Source organism: Zootoca vivipara, chromosome Z1, assembly GCF_965207765.1.
Source record: "Zootoca vivipara chromosome Z1, rZooViv2.hap1.1, whole genome shotgun sequence".
NCBI classification, from domain to species: Eukaryota; Metazoa; Chordata; class Lepidosauria; order Squamata; family Lacertidae; genus Zootoca; species Zootoca vivipara.
The window spans coordinates 23,764,947-23,776,319 of NC_142583.1; the positions used below are offsets into that span (position 1 = coordinate 23,764,947).

At 44.4% G+C, this 11,373-nt stretch overlaps 1 protein-coding gene across 1 annotated transcript; it reads left to right on the forward strand.

Annotated features, from left to right (window-relative positions):
- Positions 1-2,626: 2,626 nt before the first annotated feature.
- MTNR1A (melatonin receptor 1A) lies at positions 2,627-4,477 on the forward strand. Its single transcript, XM_060278779.2, has one exon. The coding sequence runs from the start codon at positions 2,759-2,761 to the stop codon at positions 3,491-3,493; it is 735 nt and encodes a 244-aa protein (XP_060134762.2). The 5' UTR covers positions 2,627-2,758; the 3' UTR covers positions 3,494-4,477.
- The last annotated feature ends 6,896 nt before the right edge of the window (positions 4,478-11,373 follow it).

Consider the following 11,373-nt stretch of genomic DNA (forward strand, 5'->3'; position numbering starts at 1 on the left):
CCATTGTGTTCAGTGGCACTTACTCCCGTGTTTAGATTGCATTCTGATATAACTAGCTATGCACAGCTATGCACAACTAGTTAGGAATAGCTACTTGCAGTTAGAGATGAATTTTGGTGTGTGACAGGGACTGGCTGGTTGATGAAGAGTGGTGGGAGCTGCCTGTCCAAGAGACACCCCCCCCCGGGCCGTCTCTAGCAGGTCAGGCGCCCTGGCGCTGAGGCACGGAGATCGCTCCGGCGCCCCCGCCCTCACAGCGCGCAGCATGGCTTCCGCGCGGCTTCGTCACACAGCACCGGCCCAGCGCCCCGGCGCCCCGCGCCACCAGGACTGCACCTAGAGCTGGGCCTGCCCCCCCTTGGGGAGGGCTCCAAAGCTGGCAACTTAGATCCCAGATCCTGGTGGGGGCACACTCAAGAGCAGTCTGCAGAAGAGATCAGCTAGGAGGTGCTAGATGCAGGGGGGTTGAGCGATCAAGAAAGGTCAGGAAGAGGAGGGCCTTCCAGGAGTTGGAGGCTGAGAGTCGCAGTGTGAGCACAGACAGTCCCAGTCCTGCTGACTCTCCTCTCCCCTGATACCCTGCTTGAGGAGGGTTCTGTACGTTGCTGAGCTACATACCAGACAGGCCCAGAGAAGGAGCTCACCATCTCGATGCAGCCTTCTTCTGCTTGAGAGGGATCCAGAGTAAAAGGCTAGAAGGGAAGCGTGGAACTAGTGGTCAGTTTCAGCAACATCCCAGAGGACTCTGCTGTGTTGTTATTTTCTGTTAATAAAGAGTTAATGGCTTTCTGTGCCTCGTGTGTGTGTGTGTCTGCCCTGTGGTTGACCTGGCCAGTTGACAGCTTCTTGACAGTGTGTGAGATGTCTTCTAAAACTAGGGCTAATACTCTTCTATCGTCACCCGCAACACCTTCAAGTGGGTTATCAGCAATGTCTAACTGCACCATCTTTCAGAATTTGCACCAGTTATTATTTTAATATTAACACTACCTTGGGTAGTGGTTTGTTTTTTAAAGTACCCGCAGGATTTTTTATAGTAAAGAAAAAAAGTCTGCATGGGAAAATGTCAGCATGTATAAAATAACCAAGTCTAACTGTAACTTTTCCTGACTTTTCAAGAGAGGCTGGATTGCAGATAAAACTATTTCTGAATACTTTTGGCAAAATGTTGATTTGTATTATAGGGCGATTTTTATCGGGGCACCATTTAGCTAAAATGCCTATATACATTTAATTAATAAATAAGTTGGAAAGAATAGTGCTTTATTAGCTTGAAAGCCTGCTGGTGGTCATTTGTTTTTAGTATTGCACTTTTGGGATTTCCCTCGCTTCCCTGTGATTTTTCTTCCTCATCCTACTATCGTGGATTTAGACAGCAGCATAGAAAACACGTCCTGTGAGGACAGGTCAAAGGTATTGGAAATGTTTAGCCTGGAGGGGTAAGGAAGACATGATAGCACCCTTCACATACCTGAAGGGCTGTCAATAGAAGAGGACAAGAACTTGTTTCATACTGCATCAAAGGGCAGGGCTAGATCTAATGAGTTCAAATCAGGTTGAAGAGTCTTGTTGGTCGTCAGCATAGTTCAGTAATGGGACTAGTCACCTAGAGGGATGGTGTGGGTTCTCCCTTGCTTGGGTGTTTTCAAGCTGACGTTGGACAGCCATCTGGTGCAGATGCTCTAGAACTGGGTTCCCTGCATTGAGCAGTGGGGTTTGGCTAGATGGCCTACAAGACCGCTTCTAGAAATAAGATTCTTTGGTTCTATGAGCTTCTTCTCTTCTTAGAAATTGAACATCTCAGGCTGAATCTACATATGTATCAGAACAAGGTGGTACAAATATTTTATGGCTTCAGACGTGTAGTTGTTGGCAGGGCAGGGCAGACAGGGTGCCATAGCTAACCTGACATTGGCTGCCAGTTACCAAGAGGGAGAGGGCAAAGTGGTGGGGAATGTGGTATGGGCATGGTGGCTTCAGACTGCAGTAAAGGTGGTGGTGAGGATTTTTTAAATGTAAAGGTAAAGGTAAAGGAACCCCTGACCATTAGGTCCAGTCGTGATCGACTCTAGGGTTGCGTGCTCATCTCGCATTATTGGCCGAGGGAGCCGGCCTATAGCTTCCAGGTCATGTGGCCAGCATGACAAAGCCGCTTCTGGCAAACCAGAGCAGCACGTGGAAATGCTGTTTACCTTCCTGCTGTAACGGTTCCTATTTATCTACTTGCATTTTGACATGCTTTCGAACTGCTAGGTTGGCAGGAGTACATTTTTAAATGTACTTCTTTGTAAAAACAACCACATCCAAAAAGTAAAAGGAAGAAACACCCGATTCCTTGTAAATAGCAACAAGGAGTGAACTACCCCCCCCCCCTCAGTGAGTTTATAATATATGGGAACATTCAAAATGATACCCCACCCTCTTATCTGCAGTCCAAAGTGGAACAGCCCACTGTATCCCTTTCAAATTTTAACACATCACTTAGCTATGTATGTAGGCAATGTGTTATTTCTGTTGTGTGCAACAGATAGATGTATGAAGTTGGGAGGTCAACTGGAATGTGCTTTGGTTAAAACAAACCCTACCATTGTTAATTTATCAATTTCTGTATGCTTCATTTTCAGGCAATGTCTTCGTTGTCAGCCTAGCCATCGCTGACCTGGTTGTCGCAATCTACCCATACCCTCTGGTCCTGACATCTATCTTTCACAATGGATGGAACCTGGGATACATCCACTGCCAGATCAGTGGGTTTCTTATGGGCCTGAGTGTTATTGGATCCATATTCAACATTACTGGAATTGCAATTAACCGATATTGCTACATCTGCCACAGCCTCAAGTATGACAAGCTGTACAGCGACAAGAACTCTTTGTGCTATGTCATCCTTATTTGGGTCCTGACATTTGTTGCCATTGTGCCCAATCTTTTTGTTGGGTCCCTTCAGTATGATGCCAGGATCTACTCATGCACCTTCTCCCAGTCGGTGAGCTCTGCGTACACAATAGCTGTTGTGTTTTTCCATTTCCTGCTCCCAATAGCCATAGTTACATTTTGCTACTTGAGGATATGGATCCTGGTCATTCAGGTACGGAGGAGAGTTAAACCCGACAACAAACCCAAACTAAAGCCACATGACTTTAGGAACTTTGTCACCATGTTCGTGGTGTTTGTACTCTTTGCCGTCTGCTGGGCTCCTTTGAATTTTATAGGCCTTGCGGTGGCTGTCAACCCAGAAAGAATAATTCCCCGAATTCCAGAGTGGTTGTTTGTTTCCAGTTACTACATGGCATACTTCAACAGCTGCCTTAATGCTATCATCTATGGACTTCTGAACCAGAATTTTAGACGAGAATACAAACGAATTATTGTGACAATTTGTACAGCAAAAGTTTTCTTCCAGGACAGCTCAAATGATGCAGTCGACAGGATGAAAAGCAAGCCCTCGCCACTGATCACAAACAACAATTTAGTCAAGGTTGACTCGGTGTGAAAAGAGAAACCTTGTTAACTGACAATTTATAGACACTCTGGTGTACTCAAATGTCAAATCTGTTAGCCTCATGGTTCAAGCTCTGCAATGAAACACTGGTCCTCTAATGTACAATTGCACTCAGATGAGATTATATGTATAGTATTTTTGAGCCAAAGTAACAGTTTTTAAGGTAAAGTTCCTCCTATTGCACTACATGCTATGTTTCAATACAGTGGGCATGATCCAGCCAAAGTTAAGCACCTCAGACCCATCAATGTCAGAGGGATAGTTAAGCATGCAATTAATATCTCCCTTTGAAATTATTGGGGCTTGTGTATTCTTTTCCTTCAGTTGAGTAATTCCTAATGATTTGCTGATACACAACTGTAGGTTATTATGGAATTAAAGAGCAAATCATTATAAATCTTTTGTTTAAGTAAGCACTAGAGATGGATTGGAACTAACAAAGACCTGTTACTTTGATTTTTTAAAAGCAAACAAGCAAAGCACCACCCCAATCTTCGTAAACTATAATGCTGCAAAGCATAAGCATAAATATATGTAACTAGAAATAATAATTTTTTAAAAGATACAAGGAACTGCTGGTAAATTAACAGAGTATACACATTGCAAAACTACAGGATGACAAGTTGTTGAAAAGAGTTGAAACGAGTTCTGTATGACCTGAAGGAGCGTCTCCACCCCCATTGTTCTGCCCGGACACTGAGGTCCAGCGGTTCCCTCATTGCGAGAAGCCAAGTTGCAGGGAACTAGGCAGAGGGCCTTCTCGGTAGTGGCTCCTGCCCTGTGGAACGCCCTCCCATCTGATGTCCAAGAGAACAACAACTACCAGACTTTTAGAAGACATCTGAAGGCAGCCCTGTTTAGGGAGGCTTTTAATGTTTATTAGATTATTGTATTTTATTTTTCTGTTGGAAGCCGCCCAGAGTGGCTTCTGTTGGAAGCCGCCCAGATGGGTGGGGTATAAATAAATTATTATTATTATTATTATTATTATTATTATTATTATTATTATTAGACAGGGAAGCTCTTAATTTTATGGGGGAACAAAGCCTCCAGAACCACTCAGGTGTGTGTATGTGGACAATGAGCACCACGGATGAAAGGCCTTTCAGCCCCCCCACCCCCACCCCTGCCGCTGATAAGGAATGGTGAGGCAGGCAGGTCACTGAGTCTCACTTCAAGAAAGAAACCGAGAAGCATCTTCTCAGTCGTAATGTGGCTGTTGCCTGTTCAAATGATCTTTTGAAGTATCGAGATTAGAGAGATGCATACTGAATTGCATTCCTGTGCTATAAAACGTAGAGGACAATCAAAAGACTGAATTAGCGTACGTGGACGAAAAACTAATACTTTCAACTTAGCATCTAAAAATACTCCTAACAGAAGGGGTGGAATATGAAAGAGAGTGCTGTTGCCCTTGCGTCCTGGTTGCAGGTGTCACAGAGGCATCTGGATGGCCACTGTGAGTGCAGGATGCTGAGCTAAATGGGTCTTTGGTTCAGATCCAGCAGGGCTTTTCTTGTGTTCTTAGGACTTTCATCAATGAACCTCTCTTTCATCAAAGTGCCAGAAAAGGCAATAGTCTGTTAGCGTACCTCGATGTTCCGTATAGCACCTGTCGTTATCAGCCTGGAGGGAAACGGACATTTCTGGGAAAGCATAAACCTGTGGTCATCATCATCATCATCATTTGTAATTTGCATGGCAAAATAAGCAAACAAAAATGACCCCTAAGAAACTAGTGGGAGCTTTTCTTGCAATGCAAACTTCAGGCAGAAGGACTCTGATCCAGATAGAGACTGCAGTGGGCGAGAAAAGGTTAAATCCCATGCTATGGTCTGGATTGGGGCCTCCATGCTGACAAGTGGTGGATTTGTTTGGGGGCGCTGCATTCAGGGCAGAACTGTGCAGTTCAGGTTACATGCAGTTTGTCCCTTCGTCACCCAAGCATGGGTGCATGATGCTGCAGATAAGTTCAAACCATCTCTTAATCGAGAGGGGTAGGGGAATAGTTCGATTTTTTTTAAATTGTAAGTTATAATTGTAAAGTATAGCTTAACAAATTTATCAAATCACTACTATATACTATATTCTCAAATATTTTGTTTCCATCACTAGATACAATGCCTTTTCAAGCACTAAATATTCATCGTACTCTATAGAGCTCTGTAAGATCTAGGCATACGATCGAAAAAAATATCTATTTCCTGAGACATAATATGACTGTGCAATTTAATGTAGCTCATGCGGCAAATGAATATACGTTCGTACATACTTGAAACTGCCACATGCAACAAAATAGGTGTTTTTATCTTAAAAACAAGAGCCTTGTGTGTTGTTCTTAGCTCACTTTAAGCCTGCAACAGAATTGATAACTTTTCTAGGTAAGAACAAGCTGGTCAATGCATTTCTCAAGGCACTTGACTCACCATTGTTTACACTCAAACCATTCTTGCCAATCAAACCACTGTGTAAATAGTCAGTGCTCTCCTTTTGTGACATCATGTGGTATGATTGACCAAGTAAATTCTAGATCACAGCTTCCTCCAATGTGATTCCATCCTTAAAGGATGTTTTGTTGTGTATTGACATTGCTTTGTATGTAGTGATATCAGAACAATAAGGTGGCCAGACCATCTGATTTTAATCATGTAAAGAGAAATGCACCATTTAAATTCTTTTAAAAAATATTGCCTTACTTAATATTACCGGTATGATTAATAATATAGTAATGTTTTATGATGTATCCGGCAAAGTAGCATAAATGTAGTTTCAGTAGCCTGATTAGTATATAGAATCTTTTTTGAAGAGTTGGTTTCTTTTTCATTTCCCCTGTACAAACTGGTAGATCAAATTGAAAATGAAAATATACATGCCCTAAAATAATTGCTAGGAGTAATCAGTGTAGGTTATTGGAGGAATTAACTGATTTGTTTTGTCCCTTTATATTTTGTCGGAAGTCGCACAGAGTGGTTGAGGTAATCCAGTCAGATGGGCGAGGTATACGAAACAAATTATTATTAAAGTCTACGCAGAAGTAAGCCCATTGAGTTCAATGGGACTTGCTCCCAGATAAAGAAGTATAGGATGGCAGCATATAATAAATATGTATTTATTATAATTATGAAAATATTGTTTGCTATGCCAAGGACTATTTTGGGGAAAAGGTCAGTTATTAAAATGGTTAGCATTTTCAGATCTGGTATTTTAAAATATTTGTATTAAATATGAATTCACAGAAAATATGCATGTTGGTGATGTTAACAACCTGCTAAATATAGCAATAATTTTAAAGACGTATTCTGTTTTCTTTGCTTGGTTGTGTGTTAAAAAATGCCTCCAAATTAATGCATATGACATGCTGAATGGAATCTTAAAAAATGTTTTTCCTGACTTCTTTTAAACTACTTTCCCATTTGAAGATTTATTTTTTCATTAAAAAAGCAATACATTAACGTACACTTCATTAACCATTCATTTCACCACAATTTTTCACATACTTATTATTTTTACTGACCAGAGATGAAACTTATTGAAACATGGAAACATGGATGGTGGGGGTTGATGTGGTTAACTTTGCAAACAAGAGAGTCTGAAAGATGAGCTCATGTCTTATAGTTAACCTTGGATTGGTGAAGTATTCTGAGCCTGTTTAGGACAATTAGAAACAGAAGTGGTATGAAGCTCCAACAAACCCGCTAAATAATGCTTCTTTCTCCTTCTTGCAAGCTGTGTCCATATGCTTCCTGTTCTGCACAATTGCATTTAACCATAAATACAGCACATGCCACTGGGAAAGGAAGGTGTTTTGGGGTGTGGGGAGAACTCATCCCTGACATCAGCACACACTGTTCAAGAAATGCACATGGTAAGCTTCCCCTAGGACTTTCCCTCTTCTGGCTGCAGGGGTCGACTGCATATTGGAACACTCCATGCTGTGTTCTTAAAGCACCCATGCATGTGAATGGCTGGAATATGAAAGAGAAGGCTATCAAAGAAGACTCCGACCTCCTCTATCAGCATTGCACTTGCAGGGAGATTCTGAGATCGGCAAGCATGAAAACATTGCATGGCTCACCTACTACCCAAACCGATACTGTCCTCCTAGCATGGAGTTTCTCCTATATGTATTATATTGGGTCCTCCCTAACAAGAGGGCACATGTTGCAGTGGGACCTGGCAATCAGGCCTTGTGTTGTGGGTGGGAACATTGGAGCGGCCACAACACCCTATTGATGGTCCCTCGATCTTGGGAGCAATTGGGCAAGAGGAATGCCAGTCAAAGCGATCGAGGGACCACTATATATCCAGATGCATGTGTCTCTGAGCTTCCTCTTTCGGGCTCAGTGCATCAGAACACCCGCCAACCTCTCCCTATTTTTAGGGTTTGCACTTGACCTTGCTATGCCATCGTTTATCGCCTGTCGTTGGGACAGGGCAGATTTTTCCCCACTTGGCTGATTGGCTGGTGCCATTTGGGTTTCGCCTGCCGTGTAGCAAACTGTCACAACTTGTAAGGTTGTGGATAGGGGGATAGGGGTGGCAGGATGCCTAGTCATCCCTATGCGTTGGGTATTCCTTTAAGAAGGAATGCACAGCCAGTGTGGTGTAGTGGTTAAGAGCGGTAGACTCGTAATCTGGGGAACCGGGTTCGCATCTCCGCTCCTCCACATGCAGCTGCTGGGTGACCTTGGGTTAGTCACACTTCATCCCCACTCACCTCGCAAAGTGTTTGTTGTGGGGGATGAAGGGAAAGGAGAATGTTAGCTGCTTTGAGACTCCTTAGGGTAGTGATAAAGCAGGATATCAAATCCAAACTCCTCCTCCTCCTCCTCCCCATTTGGGGATGTGCCCTGAGCCTGAGCCCAGGGCTCATCTGGGTGGAGGCATGGCGGACCCCCTGCTTGCCTCTGTCCCAGGTGACCAAGGCTGACATGGTTGATTCCCAGAGCCAGCACTGCCTGCAGGGCTGCAGGTAGCTAATTGAACCAGAGCCTATGCAACCACTCACTTGATTTGTAATCAATAAAGTTGTGGCCTAAATTCTGCCAAAAACCAAACCAAAAATTTGAGTCCTGTCTGAATTTATTCCTAGGGCTGGTTAAAAGGTCTCCACATGCAATTGGTTCTGAGTGACTGAAGTTAACATGTCTTAGGGGGGTTCAAGATCCAGGACTTTTATTAAGAGCTGGGACAGCTGAATGCCTACACTGGACATGTGTGAACCCCAAGGGGTCTTGCACTAGTCCAAGTACTCACAGCTGGTAGTTCAAACACATATTTGAGATGCTATGAATATCTAGTTTCAGTTCACAGCTTTGCTGATGTGTCTGTTTGGTGTGTCTGTTTGGTGTGTGTGTGTGTGTGTGAGAGAGAGAGAGAGAGAGAAAGAGAGAGAGAGAGAGAAATGTGTCTACTTTTGCATAGATGGCACACTGTACCAAAGTTACACCCGCATGAAATGAACTCCTTCAGATCAGAAAAGCTTCCAAAGAGCACTGGAGCATTCTGAACAATTCCAAATGCATTCCGCTCCCCATTTCCTCCATTTGCGCTAAGTATGCTCTTATCAGGTTCCCTCGCTTGTTTGCTGAGCACAACAGGCATTGAGCCGGCACTATTGTAATGGGTCAGAGCATTCAGGAAAACACCTTTGACTTTGTCATGATATTCACCATGATGAAGTCATAGCTTGCTGATTCAATAGATCCCAGGGGCGTAGGCAGGGGGGGGCAGGGGGGGCAATTGCCCCTCCCTAGAGCAGAGGAGTACCTAGGGGCGGTACTCAGCCCCCTGGCCCCCCAAAAAGGAGAGAGAAAAGCTCGCGGTGCACCCGTGTGCGCTTTTTTCTTCTCTCAGTCAGTGGCTCCGTCTTTTTTCCCCCTCCGTGTTCGGCAGGGAAAAGACTAGAGCAGAGGACTGCCCCCTCCCCTTGGGGGGGCGTGGACGTTGGCCACGCCCATAGGCGTAGCCAGGAAAGCAGGAGGGGGCCGTTGCCCCCCTTTAGAAGCAAAAAATAAGCTTAAAAATACAGTAAGCTTGGCAAAAGCGGCTCCCTGTCCTCCTCCCTCCCTGGCTGTCTCTCTGGCAAAGCCTCTCAAAGGGGAGGAGTTGGGAGCGGGAGCAGGTTCCCTGTGTTGGCAAGGGGGCTATCGGCTCCTTGCCTTAGCCGTCCCAGCTGCCACGCCCTGCCTACTGCACCCAGCCAATAGGGCTGGCTCTGGGGCGGGGTTTAGTTGCATTCAAACAGCCGCGGCAGCCCTGAGTCATCCTTCCTTATTGCCTCCAGTCCTCCTTCGCTCAGCTGACTACCTGCAGCACCTCGCCGGTCGCCCCTTTAGGCTTTTCCTGGCTTGCCCACAGAAGCGGAATAAGGTTCCTTCTCCCTGGGAGTGGTAACGTTCGTGGATCAGGGCTTGTACCTGCGGGGGGGGGGTGGTTCTTGTTTCGGAGGCTTTTTTCTTTGCTGATTACTTCCTAATTGGGCATGTTCTGCCTTTTAACTGCTTTACAGTTTAGCAAAGGCTTTTGGTGGGGAGGGGTGCATCTGGGAGCATGGCTGAGTGAAGCGTTTTTTCCCTTCCTGCTGCTGCTTGGCTCCTCCCCGTCTTTGCCTCTGTTGGGATTAATAAGTTATCTTTATGGGGCATGTGTGTGGCTGAGGGAAGCGTGTCCCGGCTGCACGGCTGTTTTATTTTATTTTATTATATTTTAGTTGTCTTTGTGGGAGTGGGGCTCCCCCCCTCATCTTTGGCCTGTGAAGGTCAGCCTAGCTCGTTGGGGCAAGTAGTTAGCTTTATTGTGACTTTATCTTGCCTGCTCAGTTGTCCTCTTGCCCAGCCACCTAAATTGCTCTTAATAGTTATCATTGTCTGAGCCTGCAGCGTCAATTGCCTATCGTTCTGGGAAACTGAATTAAGAAGATAGAGAAATTGGATAACAAATCCCCCTCCCCCAGAATGTATCTAAACTGTGCCTCATGACTACATAAACATCATTATCAAGAAATTTCCCAAATGGGTTTGGGGAGCTGTGAATTCTTAATTTTCTGAAGCAAACTTAAGACATGTTTATCAATTCAAAGGTATGGATATAGATCACTCAAAACCACAAAAAGGGGGGGGGGAATGTATCCTGCAACTAAAACAACAACTCTAATGTAGATTTATTTTGTTATAAAAATACACACACCATGGTTTTGTTTCAGTTGGTTATTCTTCACATTTGCCTTTCCTTGTTCTTTGTATGCATGAAGACAACCCTCAGTCCCAACTTTTCAGATGGAAATAATATGTACCTGTCTCTCTTCTGTACACCTTTGCTGAGTATTTTAATCATAGTATCACAGAACTAGATGGTTGGAAGGGACCCCCAAGGGTCCTCTAGACCAAACCCCTCCAGTGCAGGAATCACACCACAAGCATCTCTCACAAAACAAGTTTGCTGCATCTTCCCTGTGAACAGGCCTTCAGATACAACAGAATAACAGAACCATTCACAGAGTTGGAAGGGAACCACCAGGGTCATCTAGTCCAACCCCCTCCAATGCAGGAATCTTTTGCCCAACACGGGGCTTGGAACCACAACCCTGAGATTAAGAGTGTAAGTGTGGTGGTGTCAGCTCCCTTAAAAAACTCCCAAAAACTCACTCAAAATGTAACAGTAAGAACAGAACCTTGTGCATGAGGGGGGTTGGACTAGATGACCCTGGGGGTCCCTTTCAGCTCTACAGGATTTCTGTGAGGGGTTCAAGTGAAAGGAGGCATAGATTGATTTCTTAAGATGGGTGTGTGAAATTATGTAGGCATTTTGCTTGATTATCTTATTTGATGTAGGGTGAATTCAAATTCCCCTTGAGTCAGGAAAGCATTACA